This window comes from Bubalus kerabau, chromosome 3, assembly GCF_029407905.1.
Source record: "Bubalus kerabau isolate K-KA32 ecotype Philippines breed swamp buffalo chromosome 3, PCC_UOA_SB_1v2, whole genome shotgun sequence".
Lineage (NCBI taxonomy): Eukaryota > Metazoa > Chordata > Mammalia > Artiodactyla > Bovidae > Bubalus > Bubalus kerabau.
In genome coordinates this window covers 22,063,285-22,091,195 of record NC_073626.1, presented here as the reverse complement: position 1 = coordinate 22,091,195, position 27,911 = coordinate 22,063,285, and the positions used below count along the sequence as shown (strand labels likewise).

General features: G+C 41.0%; 3 protein-coding genes across 4 annotated transcripts in view; all 3 read left to right on the top strand.

Moving 5' to 3' along the window:
* ZSCAN23 (zinc finger and SCAN domain containing 23) overlaps window positions 1-27,911 on the top strand; it is a 42,503-nt gene that overhangs the window by 14,203 nt on the left and 389 nt on the right. The window lies entirely within an intron of this gene.
* On the top strand, window positions 6,249-6,814 carry LOC129645650 (thymosin beta-4-like). The gene has a single exon (XM_055570962.1). The coding sequence runs from the start codon at window positions 6,351-6,353 to the stop codon at window positions 6,465-6,467; it is 117 nt and encodes a 38-aa protein (XP_055426937.1). The 5' UTR covers window positions 6,249-6,350; the 3' UTR covers window positions 6,468-6,814.
* ZSCAN12 (zinc finger and SCAN domain containing 12) lies at window positions 8,913-20,918 on the top strand. Of its 2 annotated transcripts, XM_055570948.1 has the most exons (5): window positions 8,914-9,851; window positions 10,590-11,076; window positions 15,119-15,263; window positions 16,974-17,176; window positions 17,720-20,918. In XM_055570948.1, the coding sequence occupies exons 2-5, from the start codon at window positions 10,654-10,656 to the stop codon at window positions 18,254-18,256; spliced, it is 1,308 nt and encodes a 435-aa protein (XP_055426923.1). In that variant the 5' UTR covers window positions 8,914-9,851; window positions 10,590-10,653; the 3' UTR covers window positions 18,257-20,918. The 2 variants fall into 2 exon arrangements, with proteins under 2 accessions (XP_055426922.1, XP_055426923.1); XM_055570947.1 differs by having other exon boundaries at window positions 8,913-9,851; window positions 16,974-20,918.

Here is a 27,911-nt window from a genome sequence, read left to right as displayed (position 1 = left end):
GATGCTTTCTAAGGCTCACTTGACTTCACATTCCAGGATGTCTGGCTCTAGGTGAGTGATCACACCATCATGATTATCTTGGTCGTGAAGATCTTTTTTGTACAGTTCTTCTGTGTATTGTTGCCACCTCTTCTTAATATCTTCTGCTTCTGTTATGTCCATACCATTTCTGTCCTTTATCGAGCCCATCTTTGCATGAACTTTTCCGTTGGTATCTCTAATTTTCTTGAAGAGATCCCTACTCTTTCCCATTCTGTTGTTTTCCTCTATTTCTTTGCATTGATTGCTGAGGAAGGCTTTCTTAATCTCTCCTTGCTATTCTTTGGAACTCTGCATTCAGATGCTTATATCTTTCCTTTTCTCCTTTGCTTTTCACTTCTCTTCTTTTCACAGCTATTTGTAAGGCCTCCTCAGACAGCCATTTTGCTTTTTTGCATTTCTTTTCCATGGGGATGGTCTTGATACCTGTCTCCTGTACAATGTCATGAACCTCTGTCCATAGTTCATCAGGCACTTTGTCTATCAGATCTAGTCCCTTAAATCTATTTCTCACTTCCACTGTATAATCATAAGGTATTTAATTTAGGTCATACCTGAATGGTCTAATGGTTTTTCCCACTTTCTTCATTCAAGTCTGAATTTGGCAATAAGGAGTTTATGATCTGAGCCACAGTCAGCTCCCAGTCTTGTTTTTGCTGTTGTATAGAGCTTCTCCATCTTTGGCTGCAAAGAATATAATCAATCTGATTTTGGTGTTGACCATCTGGTGATGTCCATGTATAGAGTCTTCTCTTGTGTTGTTGAAAGAGGGTGTTTGTTATGACCAGTGCATTCTCTTGGCAAAACTCTATTAGTCTTTGCCCTGCTTCATTCCATATTCCAAGGGCAAATTTGCCTGTTACTCCAGGTGTTTCTTGACTTCCTACTTTTGCATTCCAGTCCCCTATAATGAAAAGGACATCTTTTTTGGGTGTTAGTTCTAAAAGGTCTTGTAGGTCTTCATAGAACTGTTCAACTTCAGCTTCTTCAGCATGACTGGTTGGGGCATAGACTTGGATTACCGTGATATTGAATGGTTTGCCTTGGAAATGAACAGAGATCATTCTGTCGTTTCTCAGATTGCATCCAAGTACTTCATTTTGGACTCTTTTGTTGACCATGATGGCTACTCCATTTCTTCTAAGGGATTCCTGCCCACAGTAGTAGATATAATGGTCAAGGTCAGGAGGGGTGGCCGTGAGAAGATACCCCTCGTCCAAGGTAAGGAGAAGCGGCTGCACTTCCGTGAAGAGATACCCACGTCCAAGGTAAGAGAAACCCAAGTAAGGTGGTAGGTGTTGCGAGAGGCCATCAGAAAGCAGACACACTGAAACCATACTCACAGAAAACTAGCCAGTCTGATCACATGGAGCACAGCCTTGTCTCACTCAATGAAACTAAGCCATGCCATGTGGGGCCACCCAAGACGGACGGGTCACGGTGGAGAGGTTTGACAGAACGTGGTCCACTGGAGAAGGGAATGGCAAACCACTTTAGTATTCTTGCCTTGAGAACCCCATGAACAATATGCAAAGGCAAAATGATAGGATACTGAAAGGGGAACTCCTCGGGTTGCTAGGTGCCCAATATGCTACTAGAGATCAGTGGAGAAATAACTCCAGAAAGAATGAAGGGATGGAGCCAAAGCAAAAACAATACCCAGTTGTGGATGTGACTGATGATAGAAGCAAGGTCCAATGCTGTAAAGAGCAATATTGCATAGGAACCTGGAATGTCAGGTCCATGAATCAAGGCAAATTGGAAGTGGTCAAACAGGAGATGGCAAGAGTGAATGTCGACATTCTAGGAATCAGCAAACTAAGATGGACTAGAATGGGTGAATTTAACTCAGTTGCCAGACCAACCACGAAAATGACAGGTCCTCTGAGTTTCCTAGAGAGGCGGCTGAGGAACCGACGGAGATGCCTTTGAGCATTGTGACGTATTTCCAGTTCCTGGTGTGAGCTTTGGCTTAAATACCCCTTTCCTTGGTTGACTCAGGACTGTAACTGGGAGTAGGTGGAAACTTGGTTCATCCCGAGGCTGGATGCTCCATTTGTGGTTTAGTCGCCAAGTCGCGTCCGACTCTTTTTGAGACCCCATGGACTGCAGCCCGCCGGACTCCCCTGTCTGTGGGATTTCCCAGGCAAGAATACTGGAGTGGGTTGCCATTTACTTCTGCAGAGATCTTGGGGCTGGATTGGGGGTGTTGTCCTCTTTTCCTAGGCCTGGCTTGGGTTCCTCTTCCTTGCCTTACATAGATCCCTCAGGACCGGACTCGCTTCCATGTTGGAGCTTCTGTAGGTTTCGGCGATGCAGAGAGCTAAACACAAACAGGGTACAGGGCTGGGTCTGTGCGCACCATCTGGTTTTCGAAGGAGGTGCATTTACTAGCGGGGAAACTCCTCCAGTGTCCATCAGTTGATGGACCCTTAAGGCTAAAAGATGGTTTCTTATACCTTTCGTGAACTTAACTGAGCAGTTTCTCAGTTTTCATGAAAAGCTCTTATAGTAATGGTCATGATTACATATTTGTAGAGGTTTAGTTCTTAAAAAAATAAAAACTATAACGTGATCCTCACAGTTTTGCAAAGCAAAGGGAAGTGCTCGTTCCTTTCTGTGGCTAAGAAAACAGATTCAAAAGTGTGGCAGGGGAAGTAGAGGAGGGTGGCAGCTCATTACTGTCAGGTAAATGTAGAAGTCCAAGTTTCTGCTTGATTGCCATTTAGGTTCTCCTTACTGTTGGGTAGGGGTAGAAATTCTGAGTTCCATGTGGTCACCACAGACACTGTGTGAGCGCTGATGAGTTATTGCTGAGAGATGGTAGAAGTCCAGACCTCACTGGCCCTTTTCTGACGTTGCCTTAGTGTCACCGTTCCCTACTTACCCTGCCACAGTAGTTTCAGAGAAAACCAGCTAAAACCTAAGGTTTAATTAAGATCCAGTCTCATAACACAGTACAAAATAGCAATAAAAAATCCAAAATACCAAGAACCAGGAAGATCGCAAATGGAATGAAAAGAGATGCCAACACCAAGCGAATAGAGGTTTTAGAATTAACAGAGGTTTTAGAATTAACAGAAATTTATAGCAATCATGATTAAAAAAAAAAAAAAAGCTTTGATGAGGGACTTTCCTGGTGGTCCAGTGGCTAAGACTGCTCTCCTGATGCAGGGGGCTCCAGTTCAATACCTGGTAGGGGAATTAGATCTCACATATTGCAACTTAGGGGCTTCCCTGGTGGCTCAGAGGTTAAAGCATCCACCTGCAATGCGGGAGACCTGGGTTCGATCCCTGGGTCGGGAAGATTCCCTGGAGAAGGAAATGGCAACCCACTCCAGTAGTCTTGCCTGGAGAATCCCATGGACGGAGGAGCCTGGTGGACTATAGTCCATGGGGTTGCAAAGAGTTGGACATGACTGAGCGACTTCACGTCACTTCTGTTGCAACTAAAGATCCTGCATGCTGCAAGAAGATCAAAGATCTGGTGTACTGCAACTAAGACCTGGTGCAGCCAGATAAACGTTTTTAAAAAAAAGCTTCAATGGGAAATTGTGAACACATATAAAAGAAGTGAAAATATAGAAAGAAACCCTCAGCAAGGAAATAGAAAGTCCTAGCAAGTAAATAGAAAATGTAAAAAAAAAAAATCAAGTGGAAATTTGAGAACTGAAAAATACAGTTATAATATTAAAAGCTCTGTGGGTGGCCTTAACAACAGGATGGAGGCTAGAGAAAATCTGAACTAGAAGACTAAACAACAGGAATAACCCAATTCTAACAACAGAGAAAATAAGCTGGAGATGGGGAAAAGGAGAAACAGAGGGTAGTAGGCTGAAAAAATAGTCACCCAAAGATACGTTCACTTCCTAATCACCAGAACCTATAAATATTATGTGGCAGAACAGTGAATATTATTTTATATGGCTAAATAAGTGATTAAGGATCTTGAGAAAAGGAGATTATCCTGAATTATCCAGAAGGGGTCCAGAATGCCATAATAAATATTTTTATGAGAGAGAGGCAGAGGGAAATTAGACACACAGAAAAAGGTGATGTAAAGATGGAGGTAGAGATTGGAGTGGTGTGACCTCGAGCCCCAGGGACACCAAGGGATGACCAGGAGTGGAAGAGACAAGAAATGGGGTCTCTACCTCAGAGTCTCTGGACAGAGCCTTGAGTGTAGACTTCTGGCCCCTAGAATTGTCAGAATAAATTTCTGTTGTTTTAAGCCACAAGTTTGTGGTAATTTGTTACAGAAGCCAAAGGAAACTAGTACAGTGATCCAAAGAACTTCAGGGACTTGTGCAACTGTAGAAAGATGTAATGATCATATCACTGAAGTCCCAAAGAGGATGGGGCTTAATAATTACTTAAAATAGTGGCTGAAAAGTCACCAATTTTGGCAAGTGAAGTAAACCTGCAGATTCAAGAAGCTGATCAAAATGGAAACAGGACAAACCCAAGGAAATCCTTTCAAAACAGCATCACAATTAAACTACCCAAACCCTAAGACAGCAAAAAGATTTTGAAAGCAGCCAGAGAAAAATGACATCTGTAGGAGGAAATTCAAATGACAGTAGATTTCTTATGAGTAATGAGGCCAGAAGAGACTGACATGGTATTTTTAAAGAGCTGAAAGAAAGAAACTATCAAGCCAGAATCCTGTACTTGGTGAAAACATCCCTCAGGAGTGAACAGAAAAATCAAGACGTCCTCAGATGAGTAAGATGTAGAATTTGTCACCAGGAAGCCTACATTTAAAAAAAAATGGCAAAAGGACAATCTCTAAATAGAGAATAAGAAAGAATATGGGTAAATACAGCAAGCTTTCCTACTTCTCCTGATTTTTCTAAATTATGTTTAACTGTTGAAGCAAAAATTGTAATTTTGTCTGCTGTAGTGCTAAATATATTTAGAGGAAATAGCTAATAAAGAGAATTATAAGTGGGAAGGGCAAGAGATGTAAAGGAAAGTAAGGTTTCTATACTTTACTCAAATTGGTAAAAAGATGATACCAATAGAACGTGATAAGCATGTATATATAACTGGAAACCTAGAGCAACTACTTAAAAAAAAAAAAAAGTGTATAAAAAGATTTACCAAAGATGGTAAAAGTGGAAGCAGTAACAGATTTTATTTTTCTGGGCTCCAAAATCACTACAGATGATTACTGCAGCCACAAAATTAAAAGATGCTTTCCCCTTGGAAGAAATGCTGACAAATCTATGCAGCATATTAAGAAGTAGAGACCCCACTTTGCTGACAAAGTTCCATATGGTTAAAGCTTTGGTTTTTCCAGTAGTCATGCACGGATGTGAGAGTTGGACCATAAAGAAGGCTGAGTGCTGAAGAACTGATGCTTTTGAACTGTGGTGTTGGAGAAGACTCTTGAGAGTCCCTCGGACTGCAAGGAGATAAAACCAGTCAATTCTAAATAAAATTCACCCTTAGTATTCCTTGGAAGGACTGGTGCTGAAGCTCCAATACTTTTGCTACCTGATGTGAAGAGATGACTCACTGGAAAAGACCCTGATGCTGGGAAAGATTGAGGGCAGGAGGAGAAGGGAGCGACAGAGAATGAGATGGTTAGATAGCATCACAGACTCAATGGCCATGATTCTGAGCAAACTCTGGGAGACAGTGGAGGACAGAGGAGCCTATTCGTGATGTCACAGAGTTGGACACTAGTTAGCAACTGAACAGCAACAAAATACTAAAAATAGATAAATCAAAATGCAATTAAAAAGGGAAAAATGACTTCTTATTAAAGTAACCTACAAGAAGCCAAGAAAAAGAAAATAGAGAAATGTGGGAATTCCCTGACAGTTCAGTGGTTAGGACTCCGTGCTTTCACTGCAGAGAGCCTGCAGTGATCAAATCAGGTTTGATTTGGCAGACTAAGATCCTACAAGCTGCACAATTCTGTCAAAAAAGAAAACAAATGAAAAAATAAATATGAAATGGCAAAATTATAGAAGCAGAGAACAGAGTCCTGGTCGCCAGTCATTAATGAGAAGATGGGAATTAGGTGTGTTCATAAAAGGGATTAATGTAGTGATGGAAATGTTCTGTATCTTGACTGTAACAATGTAAATGCTCTGGTTGTGACTGTACTATAGTTCTGCAAGATACTGCTATTAGTAGAAACTTGGTAAAGAGATCTCTGCATTCTTTGTTAAAACATATGAATCTACAATTATATTAAAATAAAATTTAACTTTAAAAAACAAAATACAGGGCACTTGGCGGCGGCCACAGCGCAGATTCGACTTCACTCGCTCTCAGTTCGCTCCGCGCCCTCTGCAACCATGTCTGACAAACCCGATATGGCTGAGATTGAGAAGTTCGATAAGTCGAAATTGAAGAAAACGGAAACGCAAGAGAAAAATCCACTGCCTTCGAAAGAAACGATTGAACAGGAGTAGCAAGCAGGCGAGTCGTAATGAAGCGTGCGCCGCCAGTATGCACTGTACATTCCACAAGCATTGCCTTCTTATTTTACTTCTTTTAGCTGTTTAACTTTGTAAGATGCAAAGAGGTTGGATCGAGTTTAAATGACTGTGCTACCCCTTTTCACATCAAAGAATGGAGAACTACTGACAACGTAGGCCGCTCCTGCCTCTCCCATCTGCCTGTGTGGCTGGCAGGGAAGGAAAAGAACTTGCATGTTGGTGAAGGAGGAAGCTGGGTGGGACGACAGTGAAATCTAGAGTAAAAAGCTGGTCCAAGGTGTTCTGCGGGCTGTAAAATGCAGTTTAATCAGAGTGCCATTTTTTTTTGTTGTTGTTCAAATGATTTTAATTATTGGAATGCACAATTTTTTAATATGCAAATAAAAAGTTTTAAAACCTGAAAAAAAAAAATACAAGCATAGTGTTTTGTGAGTAGAGAAAGTAATATTGAATTCAAGTTTCAGTGTGCAGAAGTCAAGCTTTATTGGAACAAAAAAGTTAATTCTCAACTAAGAAAACCTATCTTGAGGTCAGTTGGATAGAATTAGATGAATTCTATCTGCAACCTGATTCCCTCTTGCCAGGTAACATAATAAATTCACAGGTTCTGGAGATTAGGTGAGGAGTAGACTTCTTGGTGAGGGTGGGGCAGGTGGTGTCATTATTCTACCTACCACCAGTGGTCTGCTGTCAGCACCCAACAGTCACTCTATAGCAGTACATCAAAATACTTCTCGTTCTTTTTATAGCTGCCTCGGTAGTTATGCCACAGTTTATTCAATCAGTCACTTACTGATGGACATTAGGTTTGTTTCCAGTCTTTTAGCTTGACTATCTAAATAAATAACCTTATGCATATGTATTTTGTAGATCTGTCATTATATCTTTCGGATGGATTTCTATTGCAGGGACAAAGAATAAACTTATGTAAGCAATTTTGCTACATTTTACTATTTTTCCAAATAGGGGCTGTACTATTTTGTGTTCCAATTAAGAGTGCATAAGAGCTCATCTTTCCTCATGAATAGAGTATATTGTCAAACTTCTGAATTTTTTCCAGTCTGATAAAATGACTAATGGTACTTGAGTGTAGATTTTAGTTTGTATGTTTATATTTGGAGTGAAGTTGAGCATCTTTACAGACATTTGAGCACTGCTACAATTTCTTATTCTGTCAACTCTTCATTTCCTTTGTCCATTTTCTCCATTGGGTTATTGGTTCTTTTCTTTTCTTTCTCTCTTTTATTTTTAAAAAATATTTTATTTATTTGACTGGGCCAGGTCTTAGTTGAGGGACGTGAGGTCTTTGATCTTTACTACAGCGTGTGAACTCTTAGTTGTGGCATGTGGGATCTAGTTCGATAACCAGGGATCAAACCCAGGCCCCCTGCATTGGGAGCTTGGTGTCTTAGCCACTGGACCACCAGGGAAGTCCTCAGTTATTTTCTTTTTAGGAAATATTTTAGGAACCCTTTATATATTGGGGATATTAGCCCTTTGTGATATGTTGCAAACATTTTTCCAGTGTATCATTTTTCTTCTGACTTTTCTTTGTGGTATTTTTTGATAACCAATCCATTTTATTTTTAGGCAGATTTACTTATTATTATTATTTTTTTTTTTACTGTTTTTGGAAATTGAGGCAAGGTTTCCTGTTCCCAGATGTTTGAATTATTACTCGTGTTCTTCTAATACATGTATAGGTATATTTTTTACATTTTTTTTGGATCCATTTGGAATTTATCCTGATTGTGATATGTGATGGGCGATATTAATGCAATTTTACTTTTGACCAAATGGCTATCAGTTGTCCTAATACAGCTTATCTACAAGCCCTTCATTTCCCCCATTGATTCGAGATGCCACCGTCATTTACTAAATATCCATATGTACCTCAGTCTAGTGTGTGGTGCGTGCATACTTAGTCATGTCCAACTCTCTGTGACCCAATGGACTGTAACCAGCCAGTCTTCTCTGTCCATGAGATTCTCCAGGCAAGAATCCTGGGGTGTGGTCTATTTCTGTCTGTTCTTACACAGTATCACACTCAATTGTAGGGACTTTATAACTTGTGGTAATATCTGATAAGTATGTCCCTCAGTATTGTTCTTCAGAGGGTATCATGGCTATTCTTATTTTCCCATTTGAACTTTATAATCAATTTGTCTAACTCTAGAACAGTATTTGTTGATACTTTTATTTTAGAAGATTGACTTCTTCGTTGAGTCTTTTGAACCAAGACTCTCAGCAGTCTTTTTAGCATGTGGCTTTCTATTTGTCTAACTATACATTTGGCCTTTCAGGAGGTTTTCCCCATACAGGTTTTGCAGTTTTTTCTTAAACTTGGTCCCACTTATTTTCTTTCTTTCTCTTGTTGCTGCTGCTGTCGTTACTATTATAAATTAGGTATTCTCTTCCATTATATCTTGTAACTTAATCACTGGTTATTTGCACATAGGAAAGTACTGCTTTCAGTGTGTTAATTTTATATTTTTGCTGCTGCTGCTAAGTCGCTTCAGTCGTGTCCGATTCTGTGTGACCCCATAGACGGCAGCCCACCAGGTTCCCCCGTCCCTGGGATTCTCCAGGCAAGAACACTGGAGTGGGTTGCTATTTCCTTCTCCAATGCATGAAAGTGAAAAGTGAAAGTGAAGTCGCTCAGTCGAGTCGGACTCTTTTTATTAAATTATCCTTTAGTTTTCCCATTGAACTCTATGGGTTTTCAGATGTATATCCATTATCATTAGCGCATAAAAGGGAACTGCAGAAGGTGAAAAAGTAAGCAGAAACTGCCAGGTTGACCCTTGAGAAGTGTGTAGAAGAGGTCCCCTCCTGAGTCTGGAAGACCTCAGGAGAAATCCCTTTGAGACATCTTTAGTATCAAGGGTGCTGAAACCCAAATAAACGTGAGTGGAAAAGCATAGGATTTACCTAGCTCAGATAGGCTTGCCATGCCTCGACCACCCATCAGCTGGGAGGAATGGGGATACTAGCAAGCGGAAGACTAGCAGAAGGCGAAAACTATCGTGAAACTGCGGGCCTGTGAATCCTCCGTAGTCACCTCTCGAGAGTGCACGGGAGAACTACCGAGTAGCGAGCTCACTCTTCCTAGAGTGGCGGTGGAAGTGACCAGATCTTCCGTACTCCTCGGCCGCTTCCGGCTTTTGTGGGTCGCTCTTGGTGGGTTCCGGCTCGGAAACCGTTCGAGACTTCACCCCCTTGAATCCGGGAGGGAAACTTCTGCTGGCCTCCTGGGGCTGCGGTTGAGCGAGCTTTTGCTGCGGACGCGGCGGGTGGGCTGCTGGCCGTCCTCGGGCCAGGCTGGAGCGGGGCGTCCTCCGGTGCTAACTTGCCCAGGTGGGTCCGCGAGAAGCTACTTGAGGCAGAAGCTAGTCCCCAGCCCTCTGAGCGTGGGGTCACAGCCCGGAATGAGGGGGAGACCCGGCTGTGCGCCTCATACCTCCTAGGCTTGCCTCGCGCTGTGTACCCTTCTTGATTCTGCGCCACCTGACATTTCCGAATACTAGTCGGTCACAGGCGCTGACCCACGTCCTAGGGCCTCTTTTTCAAGCATCCCTTTATATTTAGAATTACAGATACTAGGGTAGAAGAGGGCCTGAAAAACCAGTGTCTCCAGCTTTTTCGCTTGATAAAGAATCAGGAGCAGAGAGATTAAGTCCCTGCAGAAATAAATTCATGTAACTGCAGCTTTTATGACAATGATTTCCCATTATGCATCATCTGAGTTTTTAAAGAATTTAAAAAGCAACTACTCAAGGATGTCTCAGCTTTTTATTATAATTTGTTTGCTCTAAATGTTTGTTTATTCCATTTAATTCTCCTTTTTTCTATTACTAAGTGGAAATATTTCCTTCTTAGTCTTACTTTTCTTGTCCTGAAAATCCTGAAACAACTTAGCACCTTTTACTTATTCTTTTTTTTTAATTAGTCTATTGAGTCTTTTTTATCAGAGCATTTCTCTGAGTATAGTAGATTACCCTGGAGGCAGCTTTCAAAGTGCATATTTAAATTCTTAGAATTTGCAATTTTTGTTTATGGTGTAGTTTGGGTTAATGATGATAGCTTCTCCCTCAGTTCCAGCCAGAAAGAAACGACACAGGAGATTTTGCTTGAAGCATTGATAAGCTTTTGTATAGCAATGATGGCATATACTTGGTCTATCCAGGCCAAGAAAGACCAGGAAGAACTTTTGGAAGTAAAGATAGAGGAAGAGGAGCTGGAGGAGGAGCATAAATATGCCACTACACAGGATCAGAACCTGCAAAAGAACAACACCCACAGCAGGGAGGTCTTCCGACGGTACTTCAGGCAGTTCTGCTACCAGGAAACATCTGGGCCCCGTGAGGCTTTGAGCCGACTCCGGGAACTTTGCCATCAGTGGCTGAAGCCAGAGACCCACACCAAAGAGCAGATTCTGGAACTGCTGGTGCTGGAGCAATTCCTGACCATCTTGCCTGAGGAGCTCCAAGCCTGGGTCCAGGAACAGCATCCAGAGAGTGGGGAAGAGGTGGTGACTGTGCTGGAGGATTTAGAGAGAGAGTTGGATGAGCCAGGATATCAGGTGAGAATACAGATGTGGTGTCTGAGAAGTGAATTATGGATTTCTAGGCCAGAATGATACTATTTCACAAAATGTATCCTTGACAAAATTGGTGCATCAGAAAGGGGCCTAAGTGTCACAGAACGTTGGTTAATGTAATCCTAACTTATTTATATCTTTTTTGTGGAAAGATTGTGTATTTTCTTTATTAAGCTGCAAAATTCTGTTTGGTGAAATGCTGCCCAGAAACAGACTTCTAGTACAGAGAAAATGTTAGATGATTAAAGGGTGGGCAGCAGCCTCTTGAAAGGGACATCTTTTCTGCACAACACAAGTAATTAAGAAATAAGGTTTTGCAGATATATCCTCTGCCTTGTCTCCATTAAAGGATTAAAAGATTGAGAAATCAAAGTCACCATCTCAGAGGAATGAGATGTAGGAGCAGAGTGGAAAGTTAGGGGGGAGGGGCATGGAGGGGACCCATGTTTCTTTGAGTGGTTGAAAGCCCAGTTGAGTTGAAAAGGTGAGATGTCAGTACAAGAGTTGAAAACAGAGATTGGAGGACCTTGAATATCAACCTCTGGAGTTTAGATTTCATTCTGTAGGACAGAAGCTCCTAATCTGTTCTCTCTGAGTCTAAGTAAGTTTTACTAAAACCAAGATACCAAAAAAAAAAAAAAAAAAAAAAATGAGGCAAATTATGTTGGACCATTTTGTTTTGTTTTAACATTGATAAAGACAGTGTTTTTCAACCAGTACCTCAAAGGGCATTTGGCAGTGTCTTGGGGCATTTTTGATTGTCCTAAAGTTGGGAGGTACTATTGGCATCTAGTTGCTGAAGAATACTGCTAGATAATCGCAGTGCTAATGAAAAGGAAGTATAATCTAGCATCGAAGTACAAAGCCTGAAGAGGGAAGGACCATGTGGCAAAAAGGTCTAAGTTGAAAATAGGATCATGAAAGTGTGACTGCAAAGGAAGAGGCATATCTTAGGTAAAAATTAATTGAAAATTATACAGATGGAGGTATAAAGAAGGAAGAAAGAATGGAGAACTCTACTCAGCAGTCTATTCTAGGCTAAGCACTAGGGATTTTCAAGCTTGAAAGACTAGTATAACGGAAACACTCCTAACCAAGTTCAAGATCGTAGGGGAAAGTGAATTGGTACTCTTGCCTGGAAAATCCCATGGATGGAGGAGCCTGGTAGGCTGCAGTCCATGGGGTTGCGAAGAGTCCAACACGACTAAGCGACTTCACTTTCATGCATTGGAGAAGGAAATGGCAACCCACTCCAGTGTTCTTGCCTGGAGAATCTCAGAGACGGGAGCCTGGTGGGCTGCCGTCTATGGGGTTGCACAGAGTTGGACACGACTGAAGTGACTTAGCAGCAGTAGCAGCATCATTCAGCAGATATTTATTGGCCATCTGTTGTTTACTAGGCACTGAGAGTGCACCAGTGAAAAAGTTTAGAGAGTTGCTGCTCTTTTTTCTTGGCCACACCATGTGGCATGCAGGTCTTAGTTCCCTAACCAGGGATTAAACCTGTGCCCCTTGCATTGAGAGCACAGAGTCTTGGCCATTGGACCACCAGCGAAGCCCCAGTCTCACTTTTAATTCCAATTTAAAGTTTTTAATTTTAACATAATCACTCTAGCTTCTATGTTGGGAAAGTTCTACATTGGGCCTGGGGGAGGGGAAGGAGAACATAGGGAACAAAGTTAGAAGCAGAGAAACCAGTTGAGGAGGCTATGGCTATAAGCAGTAATCCAGGCAAGAGATGCTGGTGCCTGACTAGGATAATAGTATTGGAAGTGGCAAGATGTAATTGGATTCTGATACATTTTGAGGATAGAGCTTGAGAAGATTTGTGTTTATATAGGTTGCAGGATATGAGAGAAAGTGAGTTAAAGATTATGCCAAGGTTTTTGGTTTGTACATCAGGTAAAATGAATTCGTCATTCACTGAGATGGTAAAGACTGAGAGAGACGTAGGTTTGGAGCAGAGGAACAGGAAACAAAAGCTATGTTTTGGATGTGTTAATTTTGAGATTCTCATTAGAATCCAAGTAGAAAGTTTGAGCAAGCAACTAGATATAAAGAGTTGGGATTCAGTGGGGGTGGGGAGTGGAAATCTGTTTGAGAAATACAAAATTGGGACTTGCTGGAATATGAATGGTATTTAAAGCCATGAGACAAAAAGAGCATCAGGGGAGTAACCAGACTGGAAACTGGAGAGTGGCCAGGGAGGTAGGAAGAGAACCAAAAGAAAGAATGCGATTCTTAGGTGTAGGCAGAAGTAACTTGGTTTTAGTCATGATGAATTTGTATTGCCAACCAGTCCTTTCCTTTGAGGCTTGCTGTGGGTAGCTAGTGGTTTATGAGGCCTAGTCAAAGATCCAAGGACAGAAGGCAGAGTTCACTGTACTGGGCTTTTTTTGCTCTCTTCTCCCCCAATTTGAGGGCTTCTCAGGTGGTGCTGGTGGTAAAGAATCTGCCTGCAGTACAAGAGATTTGGGAGATGTGTGTTCAATCCCTGGGTTGGGAAGATCTCCTAGGGGAGGAAATGGCAACCAGCTCCAGTATTCTTGTCTGAAAGATACCATAGACAGGGGAGCCTTCTGAACTGTATTCCATGGTGCCGCAAAGAGTTGAACAGGACTGAGTGACTGAGCACACACACCCCAAAATTTGAAGTAGCAAAACATCTTTTTCTGTACATTTGAGATAGTATTCTGCTGATTTTGGCTCTTATTCTGAGGGAAAGATTACAAAATGAAACTGTCAGAGAAATAGTGTCAGTGTATGGTAATTTTTTATTTACAAACTTGAGCCATTGAAGGGTGTGTGTGTGTGTGTGTGTGTGTTCATTGCTCGGTCATGTCTGACTCATTGTGACCCCATGGACTATAGCCAGGTTCCTCTGTCCGTCGATGAGATTTTCCAGGCAAGAATATTGGAGTGGGTTGCCATTCCCTTCTCCATAGAATCTTCCTGATTCAGGGATTGAACCCAGATCTCCTGCATTGCAGGTAGATTCTTTAAAGTCTGAGCCACTAGGCAAGCTATTGAAGAGGAATGGGGAAGTAATTTGAGGGCCTATCACATGCCTGTGTGAGGTGCTTTACATGCATGTCATATAATCTCAGAATGATTCCTAGCCCAAGGTGACAGAGCTACCGATACTGAGCAAGAAACAGAGTATGTAATTAGATTCCGATTCCTGTTTTTATACTACCATGCTGGGAAAACCTTTTTTTCTTTTTTTTTTTTTTAAGTGCAAGAGGCAATGGGCCCATGGAGGAATGGAAGCTACAGAGTGTTTGAAATTGCTGAGTAAATGAGTTAATTGAAGGAGCAAGGGTCAAAGGGAAGCAGAAAGGGATGAGATTGAAGGCAAAAGTAGAGATACAAGCCTTAAAAAAGAAAAGACTTCTTCCTCTAAGATAGAAGGAAAGGAGAAGAGTAAGAGAGTAGAGATAGGTAAAGTGAAGGAGAGAGGATTTTTTTGAGATGGTCGTGAGAAAGAAGGGGGATGGGAACCTCAGAAGAGCATTGCCTATTAGGAATATGAGAGATTTCTCTTTCCTTTCCTCTTTCCTTCTCATACCCTCTTTTCTTTCTCTTTCTCCTTTGTTCCCTTTTGTCTTTCTTTGTAATTTCTTTCATTATTTCCCTTTACTTTTACCCCTTCCTTTCCTTCTTTCTCACTTCTGTCTTATTTCCCCATAAATTCCTTTCCACTCCTTTCTGCCTCTGCCTCTTTTTACCTTCTTTTCCCTCTCTTTGTCACTTCTCTAATTCTTTGAGCATAGACAAAAATGTAAAAGTGGTACATTTAATATACGTTAACTGTCAAGATAGGGGAAATTACTTCCAACTGGGGAAGGGAAGATTTCCCAGAAGAGGTGACATTTGTATTGGCCTTGAGTAGGATTATGGCAGGCTGTTATGTGGAAAGAAGTTTATTTCAAGTTTCAGAGAGCTGGGTGCTAGTGCCCTGGATAGTATATTCTTGTTTAATGTTACCAGAGCAAGGTTCTAAGCTATATCTCATTTGCCTCAGGTCTCAGTCCGCAGTGAGGAACAGGAAATGTTCTTACAGGAGATCGTACCTCTAAGAACAGAACAGGAACCCAGAATGTGCCTTCTGTCTGTGCAAGCCCAGCCAAAGTGTGAATCTGCAGAACTTGAAGCCCAACAGAAGCAAGGTAAAGAAGGAAGACCCATCTTGGGAGGAAGGGTAAGATGGGAACCAACGTAGGACCCTGGGACTCTTTTGTACTTTGTGCTGTTTGTGAGCACAAAAGTCAGGAAGGTCTCTCAAGAACTCTGATGGCTCATGCATAGACCTGAGGCAGCGTGGTTTATCACTCTGAAACTTTTTTTCTCTTTATGTTACTATTTTCTAAATCCTGGCTGTATTTTATTTGAAAACACTTAGTTTAGTCCTTCTGATAGTTATTTTCCTCTATACTGACTTCCTTCCTATGTATAGCCTTTATCCTACCAGACAATACCACTGTCTTGCAATTTATTCTGTGTCCTTCAGTAAATAAACCTTTGCCCCTTGATCTCTTCAGCTAACTTTCAGATGGTTCAGAGAAAGGTACATATATGTGTGTATACATACACACACATATATATTTTATATATATATACACGCATACATATATTACTCTTGTAAAGAGGAGGAGTAATAAAGCAGATGTGGCAAAATGTTCAAAGTGGGTGAAGTGGTGAAAGAATGTACCTTCCTTATTTCCACTTTCTCTGTTTTTTCACTTACTTTTTAAAAACAGGTGAAAATCCACATTATTGAAAAAAGTAATAACCTAAAGTTTACCCAGTGAAAAGTTTTCCTGCCACTCAACTACCATAGCCATTTGGTCTCCTTACCTCTATTTTGAAATAGATTGTCACTGTTACTAGTTTCTTGTGTGTCCTAGAGATTTTTAACCATATATGTATATTTCTCATATTCTAATATATTTTCCTCTCTTTATCACTAAGATTATAGAACCTTGCATTTTTTATTTCTTAACAGCTGCTAAATATTAATATATGACTAAATATTAAAATATATGAGCCCAGGTGGCTCAGTGATAAAGAATCCACCTGCCAATGCAGGAGACAAGGGTTCAATCCTTGGGACAGGAAAATCCCTTGGAGAAGAAAATGGCAACCCACTCTAGTATTCTTGCTTGAGAGATCCCACGGGCAGAGAAGCCTGGTGAGCTATAGTCCATGGGGTCACAAAAGAGTTAGACAGGACTTAGTGACTAAACAACAACAATATGACTATATCATGCAATTAACTTAGTCTTCTCCTGCTAATAACATTTAAGTTGGCCCCACTCTTTTACTATAACAAATAGTGCTGTGATAAATAACCATATGTGTGAATATATCTGTAGCATAAATTCCTTCTAGGTGGAATTACTAGGTCAAAGGTTATATATATATTTGTAATTTTTATATTGTCAAATTGCCCTCTAATAAAGCTTGGATCAATTTACACTCTTACTGGCAATGTTTGATTTTCATGTCGTGAGCACAGTGTTACATCAAGCTTTTGGCAAATCCAATAGGTGAAAATTATACTCAATATTGTTTAAATCTGCTTTTCCCTTATTGTGAGGGGGGGCATCTTTTCTTGTGTTTAAGAGCTGTTCTATTTCCTTTCTTGGAAGCCATCAGTTTTTTTCTTTGCCCAGTTTCCTATTTGGTTACTGGTCTTTTTCTTAACAGTTTTTGGAGTGCTTGAGTTTATTAGTTCTGTATTCTAGTGCCATTTTATAGTCATGTGGGATCTCTAAGTTCTTCTGTAATTTTTCATTTGAATAATTTTATGTTGCCTAATGAAAGTTGCTTTTTGCAACCATAAGAAACTAACGAGTATGATTCATTTTTAATTTCAGATATTGAGACTAGAAATGAGCATAGGAATTTAAAGCACGAAGTTTCTCCAGAAATGAAACAATATGGGAATATAGCTAGCAAATTTGAAAATGAAATGTCTCAACCAGCTAGGTATGAAAAAACATATGAATCTGAAGAAAAAACAGGAGAGTCTTCTGAATATTCAAGGGAAGATAAAGAACCTACATGTGATAAAAATGGAGTAAGTTTGACTGAGAACTTAGATCTTTCTAAACACCAGAGAATTTGTCCAGGAGAAAAACCTTATGTATGTGATGTCTGTGGAAGAGCTTTTAGTCAACACTCATGTTTCATAGAACATCAGAGGATCCATACTGGAGACAGGCCCTACAAATGCAAAGAATGTGGAAAAACTTTCCGTGGGAGAACTGTGCTTATTCGACACAAAATAATACACACAGGAGAGAAACCCTATAAATGTAATGAGTGTGGCAAAGCCTTTGGCCAGTGGTCAGCTCTTAATCAACATCAGAGACTTCACACAGGAGAGAAACACTACCACTGTAATGAATGTGGCAAAGCCTTTAGCCAGAAAGCAGGCCTCTTTCACCATCTCAAAATCCACACAAGAGATAAACCTTATCATTGTACTCAGTGTAATAAAAGTTTTAGTCGGCGTTCAATTCTTACCCAACATCAAGGAGTTCATACTGGGGCAAAGCCCTATGAGTGCAGTGAGTGTGGAAAAGCCTTTGTTTATAACTCCTCCCTTGTTTCCCATCAGGAGATCCACCACAAAGAAAAATGCTATCAGTGTAAGGAATGTGGGAAGTCCTTCAGTCAGAGTGGCCTTATTCAGCATCAGAGAATCCACAATGGAGAGAAACCCTACAAGTGTGATGTATGTGGAAAAGCCTTTATTCAGAGGACAAGTCTTATAAAACATCAACGAATTCACACTGGAGAGAGACCCTATAAATGTGATAAGTGTGGGAAGGCTTTCACTCAAAGATCAGTCCTCAAGGAACATCAGAAAATGCACACCGGAGAGAGGCCCTATAAATGCGATGGGTGTGGGAATGCCTTCCGAGAAATCACGAGCCTCATTCAGCATCAGAGAATCCACACTGGGGAGAAACCCTACCAATGTGATGAATGTGGCAAAGCCTTCAGACAGAGGTCAGATCTTAGTAAACACCAGAGAATTCATAACAGAGGCGATCCCTATACATGTAAAGAGTGTGGGGAGTCATTTACACAGAACTCAGCTCTTATTCAACATCAGACTACCCACAGAACAGAAAAATCTGGTTCTGTGTGATCTCACAGAATTCAGGCTAGGGAGAAATACTAGCTATGAGATGATCAGGACAAAATGTTAGTCACTATAGCTATATGGAAACCTTGGATATTTCATAAAAAATTCACCGTGTGCTCCTTTTCTCAAAAGAGTTTACAACCTAGTTTCGAAGATAATAGGTCCACCTATTTAGTTAAGGCTGCAGGACAGTAGAATTGATGTTCAAATATTATAGAATTAAAGTGGCACTTGACAAGCAGTAAGTGCTATAAATTCTGAAGGAGAGATCACTGTTGTCTGAAGTGGTCAGGAAAGATTTTAAAGATAAAGGTTTGATGGGGATATTTGAAAGGCAAAAGGGAGAAAACATTTAGAATAGAACATATTAATCAGAGTGCCTGTGGTTTGCAAGCACCAGTGACAAAACAAGCCAACCTAAAGAAAGTTCATTCAGTTGGGCAGCTGATGGTATTGTGTTGGAAACACAAGGACAGACACTGGGAGGTCAGAATGCCAGTAATTTCACTGAATATTTTGACACGTAAAGAATTTTTCTCATTTAATTTCTAAAATGTTTCTATAAATTAAAATGATTCTCCATTGTAAAAATGAGGATATTCTTGCTTATGGAGATGATGCCACAGCTACAGTATTACACAAAGGAAGAGACCAGAGGCCTAAGTGCAGGTCATTACAGTTCATTAAGTACTGTTCATTACAGGAGTGAGTCCTCAACATCAGTGAACATCAGAATCACCTATGGTGCTTGTTGAACATACCTGAGTCCCACTTGCAGATACTATGCTTCATTAGGTCTGAGATGGGGATTGAGAATCTTCATTTCTGTAGCTCCACCGTCACTTGATGTGCCATATGATTTGAGAAACATTGCATTGAATCAGTTGCCAGTGAAGTGAGGAAGCGTGAATACAGGCCACTGCAGATTTTTAGCATGAGGAAAGCCCTTCAGGGGACATGTGCCAGCAGCTCTTTACAATGAACAGGGAATTAGACCACCATCATGCCTAAAAATTAGGGCTTCACGATGGCCTTTCTAGCCCTTCAAATTTAAATGTTTCAAAACAGACCCACCTACATTCCAATGCTCCCAGGGATCTTCTGAGTGCATGCTTTGTGTGTGTGTGTGTGTGTGTGTGTGTTAGGGGAGGGATGCTGGTGTTGTCTGTTTTATACTTCTCTTTTTTCCCACCTCTGTGTTCTGAATTCTTTTACAATTTTTTGACTTGTATACTTTCTTGAGCATATTAAAAGAGCCAAAGATTAGTGATTCTTTCCTTCAGGCTTCAGGAAAAAAATTAACTGAAAACTGGTTGACATTTCCCCTATATTACTGAGTAAATTCTGTTTTTGATGAGAATCTATGATGATTACTGTACTAGGTAGCAGGCAAGTCACAGAAGTACATATAGCTCCTGGTCTGTTTATCTCTTTACAGAAATCATATTTAATCTCTGCTGAGATGTTCATTTCTTTTCCTTTCTGCTTTGCCACAGCAAACTCCACAGTTCGTTCCTAGGACTACGTTCCAACCCCACCCCACCCAACTTCAGTCCCCTCGTCTCTCACTTTTAGCTGGTCAGTGGGTTTGAAGTGGTGAGATAGTGACAGAAGAGGTAGAGGAGAAAAAAGAAGGGTAATTCACCACTCTTTAACTAGTCCTAACAACTTTTCTGCCCAGCCCTGTCTTTATCCACCTCCTCCTTCTGTAAAAGACTCTACCCCCATTTCCCTAGTGCCCCTATCTCCTGTCCCTCTGTCCATAATCCCTGTATAAGACATAAGAATATCATCATTGGATTTGAACCAGAAGAGTCCCTAGGCCTATAGAAATATATATGTTCCTAGCTTTCTAAATTGTAATTATGAACACATTTTCTCTTAAAAGTGGTAATAGTACTTTAGGCGTATAAAGTGTCATACTGGTTTTTGGGATTAGAATTTACAATGATTGTGGGAAAACTTTCTGGGTTCACAACATAGGAAAGCAAATTAACATTTGGAAAACAATTCATTCACAAGTGGATTGTTTATTTAATAATGAGACCAACATTGGACTTGTGCACATAGGCACTGAGGCAGCTAGGATTGAAAACCTAATTTTTTATGTCTGGGAAACAGGGATCCTAGAACTAAGCCTGAAGGCCCTAGCTGTAAGTATTGATGCATGCTAAATCGCTTCAGTTGTGTCCAGCTCTTTGCAACACTATAGACTAGCCTGCTCCTCCTCTGGGATTCTCCAGGCAAGAATACTGGAGTGGGCTGCCATGCCCTCCTCCAGGGGATCTTCCTGACCCAGGAATCAAATCCACATCTCATATGTCTCTTGCATTGGCAGGCGGGTTCTTTATCACTAGCACCAACCACCATAAGTATTAATGTATGAGGCCTATTCCCTAAGGTTACTCAGTCTCAAGTTCCTCTCATGTAAACTCGACCATTTAGAGGGGCCTTGACTTAGTAACAAGAACCTTCATGAGAACATCTCTACCAAACTGATGCTTGTCCATACTTGTCATCTAACCAGATTTCACAAACATGTTCTCCAAACTGAAATTACTCTTCATAGTAATGTCAGAGCCTCACTCTCTAATCTGACTGCTCAGTAGAATGCAATTGTTATTTTAAACTTGCTCTCTATTCTCCAGTGCTGTTATTAGCAGTCTCTCCAGTTCATCTGCTTAACATGTTCTCTCAATGCACTCAAGTTCCTCCATTTCCCTTTCAAGTAAAGAGAACTGTAAAGGAACCATAAACAAAGACCCAGAACAATGGACTATGCCTATTATATAGAAGAATACAGTTCATAACTTATTTAAAATATGGGAGGTTTGTTCTGGTTGTTTCTTATGCTTAAATACAGTTGTGCCAAAAAAAAAAAAAAAAAAAGTGCAGTGGCATGGGATTTCCAGGTAGGCGTCAAAGGGGTCAAACTAGTCCATGATAAGGAAAAGGTAAAAGGTTACCAAGTGGAACTAAATCAGCAACAGAAAACTGAAGGCTATGAGGGGGCAAGTGGAGGACATGTTAGGTAAGGAATTGGAGAGTGCAGTAACAGAATACCTTGTGACGAAGTTGAGTACATTTTTATGTATAATAGATGGCATGATAAAGACAAGATCTTGGAAATCAGGGAAATCTAGGAAATCAGTTCATTTATGTGGATTTTTAAATCAACAAAACAGGAGGTGATATGAAAGTAAAGCCAGTCCACAAGAGAAGTATTGACAGTAATACAACAGCCAAATAGAGCAGCTGGTGTAAAGCTCAAATGAATCATGAAGCAGCAGCTTAGAAATAACATAAAGGATGAGAATAAGATTGATTAGCTTCTCCTTTCTATTTGAAGATAACCAAGACAGCCTTGATGTACTCCTTTTCCTATTTGGAACCAGTCTATTCATGTCCAGTTCTAACTATTGCTTCTTGACCTGCATACAGATTTCTCAGGAGACAGGTCAGGTAGTCTGGTATTCCCATCTCTTTCAGAATTTTCCAGTTTATTGTGATCCACACAGTCAAAGGCTTTGGCATAATCAATAAAGCAGAAATAGATGTTTTTCTGGAACTCTCTTGCTTTTTCCATGATCCAGCAGATGTTGGCAATTTGATCTCTGGTTCCTCTGCCTTTTCTAAAACCAGCTTGAACATCTTGAAGTTCACGGTTCATGTATTGCTGACACCTGGCTGTATATTGTCACCCTGCTTATTTTACTTATATGCAGAGTACATAATGAGAAACGCTGGGCTGGAGGAAGCACAAGCTGGACTCAAGATTGCCGGGAGAAATATCAATAACCTCAGATAAGCAGATGACACCACCCTTATGGCAGAAAGTAAAGAAGAACTAAAGAGCCTCTTGATGAAAGTGAAAGAGGAGAGTGGAAACGTTGGCTTAAAGCTCAACATTCAGAAAACTAAGATCATGGCATCCGGTCCCATCACTTCATGGCAAATAGATGGGGAAACAGTGGCTGACTTTATTTTTGGGGGCTCTAAAATCACTACAGATGGTAATTGCAGCCATGAAATTAAAAGACACTTTCCTTGGAAGGGAAGTTATGACCAACCTAGATGGCATATTAAAAAGCAGAGACATTACTTTGCCAACAAAGGTCCGTCTAGTCAAGGCTATGGTTTTTCCAGTAGTCATGTATGGATGTGAGAGTTGGAATATAAAGAAAGCTGAGTACCAAAGAATTGATACTTTTGAACTGTGTTGTTGGAGAAGACTCTTGACAGTCCCTTAGACTGCAAGGAGATCACTCTTGAGGGTTCATTGAAAGAACTGATGTTGAAGCTGAAACTCCAATACTTTGGCCACCTGATGCGAAGAACTGACTCATTTGAAAAGACCCTGATGCTGGGAAAGATTGAAGGCAGGAAGAGAAGGGAATGACAGAGGATGAGATGGTTTGATGGCATCACTGACTCAATGGAGATGAGTTTGAGCAGACTCCAGGAGTTGGTGATGGACAAGGAGGCCTGGCATGCTGTGGTACAAGGGGTTGTGAAGAGTCGGACATGACTGAGCGACTGAAGTGGACTAAACCAGATGTGAACCAAGCCAGATGGTTATCACTGTCTTGGTAATATCGAAATCACTGCAGATGGTGACTGCAGACATGAAATTAAAAAGATGCTTGTTTCTTGGATGAAAAGTTATGACCAACCTAGACAGCATATTAAAAAGCAGAGACATTACTTTGCCAACAGAAGTCCATCTAGTCAAAGCTATGGTTTTTCCAGTAGTCATGTATGGTTGTGAGAGTTGGACTATAAAGAAAGCTGAGTGCTGAAGAATTGATGCTTTTGAACTGTGGTGTTGGAGAAGACTCTTGAGAGTCCCTTGGACAGCAAGGAGATCCAACCAGTCCATCCTAAAGGAAATCACTCCTGAATGTTCATTGGAAGGACTGATGCTGAAGCTGAAACTCCAATACTTTGGCCACCTGATGTGAAGAACTGACTCATTTGAAAAGACCCTGATGCTGGGAAAGACTGAAGGCGGGAGGAGAAGGGGATGACAGAGGATGAGATGATTGAATGGCATCACTGACTCAATGGACATGAGTTTGAGTAAACTCTGGGAGTTGGTAATGGACAGGGAGGGGAGGCCTAGTGTGGTGCAGTCCATGTCGTCGCAAAGAGTCAGACATGACTGAGCAACTGAACTGAATGGAACCAAGACAGTGTTTACTAAGGCAAAAGCACTTGGAGAGGTTGGGGGAGAATCAAATTTCTAAAGCAATGAAAAGTAAAGTGAGCTTTAAACATGGGTTTCAGATGAAAAGATATCCTGACAATCGCAAAAGGGTTCCAGAGAGTGTAATAGACAGGGACTGAAAGGAAGGAAGATGGACCCCTCTGATAAAAAAAGAAAAAATGTGGGGAGGGGTTGACCAGGGCTGTAGGATTGAGAAATTTCCTGGGGCATGGTGGGTGAGGATGGAGGTGGAGAGTGATCAGATGGAAGCACTTAGAAAAGCTGTGCACTCCTGTCGTCACAAGGAAGTAGCCTCTTCCATTAATATCCAGTGATTGACCATTAGAGTTGTTACAGTTAAAACAAAGTCATTATTGTTGGCAATCTTTAGGAATAGATGAAGGGATTCATTAACAGTATTATGTGATATTTACTAACTGCTTACTAAGGGCCAGACATTACTAAATGCTTTGCTCACACTATTTCATTTTTACCTGGGGAAATGGAAGTCAGTAAAGCTACTTGAGGTCACAGAGTTAGTATGTGGGGGACCAGGATATGAACTCAGCAGATCCAGAACCCACTCTGTTTCAGAACAAACTGCATATTGCAGTGGTATTCAGGGCTTTGAGTTATTAGTGAGTTAATAGTAGCGAACGTCACTTAGTCATGTCCGACTCTTGCGACCCCATGGACTGTAGCCTGCCAGGTTCCTCTGTCCATGGGATTCTCCAGGCAAGAATACTGGAGTGGGTTGCCATTTCCTTCTCCAGGGGATCTTCCCAACCCTGGAATCGAACCCATGTCTCCTGCATTGCAGGCAGATTCTTTACCGACTGAGCCAGGAGGGAAGCCCTCTTTGAGTTATTACCTATAGAAAAATTTTCAACTATCAATATTATGGAAAATACTTCTAGAGTGATAATATCCCCATCCTCTTGTATACTAAATCTTGGATGAAGTTTGGCCAGTGTAAATATCTAATTCTTGTTGCCTGCAGAATGAGGATGTATGCAGGAGATGTTTCAAGTTAAAAATGGTCTCTTTATAGGAAAGGATCACACTCCTAGCTTAGAATCATTGTTTTCTGCACTATTCTGACAGAATAAGGGATATTTGACTGTCTAATACTCACTATGGGTATATCAATGCCTTTGATGAGGGTTTTTAAAAGCGATCTTATATTTGTAGCTAGTACCATTTCTTGGACTTAAAAAACCATAGATAAGTATATATTATATATTTCTTTCAGTTACTCTTCCTGACTCCACAAGCCCAGAATTTATTTGAGCAATGAGTGTGCTTATTTAACAGAGGATAATCATTTTGATTGGGGCTTCTCAGGTGGCTCAGTTGCAAAGAATCTGCCTGCCAATGCAGAAGTGGGTTTGATCCCTGGGTTGGGGAGATCCCCTGAAAAAGGAAATGGCAACCTACTACAGTATTCTTGCCTGAGAAGTCCCATGGATGGAGGAGCCTGGCAGGCTTCAGTCCATGGGGTCGCAAGAGTAAGACATGACTAAGCGACTAAACTATTATTTTGATAAACTTTTAATTGAATTTTTTCAACTTTCAACCTTTTACACTGCAGATTTCACATTATAAAGCTCCTCCAGCAGTTCATCTTTTTATAAGAATTTCTTTGGATCTTTCTCCTTCCAAATGTTTCTGGGTATAACTGGTAAGGAGTTCATGCACATTATTCTTGTACATAGTACTTTAATATATTTATAAAGTAGGTATGGATATATATATAGTATATATTGTATTTATATATATAATCCGATTTTATATATATATAATTTGATTTCAACAAAACCAACTTTGATAAGTATTTTAAACTTCTCAGTTGATTAGCTCCCTAGCTCACATTGTGAGGTCATTATTGAGAGCCAGAAGTTATCCATTGCTTTCTTGGAAACAGTTGATTCTCTTCACACTCACGTAAAAGACCTTTTCCAGGTCTGAAAACCCAGAAGTCAAGGCTCCCAGAGCTTTCCCCCATCACAGTTCAAGGTGATCTTTGGGAATATATGTTTGCTCCACCAGTCATTTTTCTAAGCCCAAATGGCCTGGTCCTGGGTACCCCAAGGATTCCTAAGAGGAGGCCATTCTTTACCTCTGATTTATGCAGGGCTTCATTATTCCTGTCTGCACTTTATATGCATTTCATACATTTTGACCTAGTGCCTCAGCTCAGCCCACTTAAGTGAAATATTTAAGAGTATGTGTCTTACCATTTTATTCCAATAAAGAAGGAGGCAATTTAGGAACTCGACAGCTTGCCGTAGCCAAATTAGCTGAGTGACATTGGGCCTCAGTTTCCTCATAATGTAAAATATTGCTAAAGTACCTTCCTCTGCCTGGGGAGTTATAGGATAATAGTTATATGGATAAATGAGTTTTATATAAAGTGCTTAGAACAGTGCTTAGCACCTAAGTACTTTATTTGTTGTTCAGTTGCTAAGTCGTGTCTGACTCTGTGACTGCATGAAATGCAGCGTTCCAGGCTTCCCTTGTCCTTCATTATCTCCCATAGTTTGCTTAAACTCGTCCATTGAGTTGGCTTTGCCATCCAACCATCTCATCTTCTGTCATCCCCTTCTCCTTTTGCCCTCAATCTTTCCCAGAATTATGTTCTTTCCCAGTGAGTCGGTTCTTTGCATCAGGTGGCCCAAGTATTGGAGCTTCAGCATTAGTCCTTCTAATGAATATTCAGGGTTGATTTCCTTTAGGATTGACTAGTTTGATCTCCTTGCTGCCCAAGGGACTCTCAAGAATCTTCTCCAGCACCACAATTTGAAAGCATCAATTCTTTGGTGTTCAGCCTTCTTTATAGTCCAACTTTCAACTCTGTACGTGACTAATGGAAAAACTATAGCTTTGACTCAATGGCCCTTTGTTGGTGAAGTGATGATGTCTCTGCTTTTTTAATACTCTGTCTAGGTTTGTCATAACTTTCCTTCCAAGGAGCAAGCATCTTTTAATTTTGTGGCTGCAGTCACCGTCTGAAGTGATTTGGAATCCTAGAAAATAAAAATCTGTCACCGTTTCTACTTTTCCCCTATTTGCTATGAAATGATGAGACCAGATGTCACAATCTTAGTTTTTTGAATGTTAAGTTTTAAGCCTGCTTTTTCACTCTCTTCTTTCACCTTCATCAAGAGGCTCTTTAGTTTCTCTTTGCTTTTTGCCATTAGAGTGGTATCATCTGCATATCTGAGGTTGTTGATAGTTCTCTTGGCAGTCTTGATTCCCACTTGAGATTCAAGAGCTTTATAGACATTTGCTTTGTTTATTGCCCTGGGTTCTCTCAAATGTGTGGCCTCTAGAAGCTCCTCTCTCCTCTCTACTCCTCTCCTCTTGAAGGTGAGAGGAGAAGGGGAGGACAGAGGATGAGATGGTTGAATGGCATCACCAACTCAATGGACATGAGTTTGAGTAATCTCTGGGAGTTGGTGATGGACAGGGAGGCCTGGTATGCTGAAGTCCATGGGATCGCAAAGAGTTGGACACAACTGAGCTACTGAACTGACTGACTGACTAGAAGCTCCAGCCCCAGGCCAGAGATTACCTGTAACCACCCTGCAGATTTCCCAGGACTGCTGCATTGTTGCCACTGAGATGAAAGCTCCCTCTCTGCTCTACTTTTTCTTATCTGGACTCTGATGAACAGTGGACGGCAGGAGATAAACATTGCTTAAACTTCCTGGGAAAGATTTTCCTGTCTTTTGTTTCTACCTACCCTTGTTAGTTATCAGCTACAACTAGCAGCCAGGGGGGTTCACTTTTTGTCTTGGGAGCTGCTCTTTCGAGGTTCTGTAGCGGGAAGGTGAACCCTGGGGGAAGACTGTCGAGCCCCAGCCTCAGAGTGCAGCCCATTGGAGTTACCCAACCCAGCTGCCCAAACCTGCGCTGCTCAGCAGGGGCGGGGATGCTGCCAGGCAACCATAGGAGAGAACCTCCAGGTTCCTAGAGAAGACTGAAGGGTGAGGCAGCCATTGATTGCTGAAGGCTTAGAACTGCAAGCTCTTTCGGCCTTTGTGTTGTAGGGGTCGGTGGTCACAGGTTCCTAGACTCCGGCTTTGACTCCGTGTATATCTGGCCCTTTGGGGACTCTGCTCAAGTTCAGTGTGATGATTGATATGCAGGGGAAAGTTAAAGATGGTTTCCAAGTCTTGAGTTGTAATAAGATATTGGGGATGTTGAGAAAGAGGAAAGTCCTGAACCTCAGTTTGGTAAAAGGAAAGTTGCGTTCTTTTGAGATGATCCCACTCATGACTCTCCCTAGAATAAATAGGAACAAATTAGGAGTCCACTTACTGGTTGTGTGACTTTTAGCAAATAGCTTAATCCCTCTGTGCCTCAGTATCATTCATGTGTCAGATGGAATTATAAAATCTTAGATGAGTTAAATTTACAGTCAATTTTCAATAACTGTTATTTTCTGAT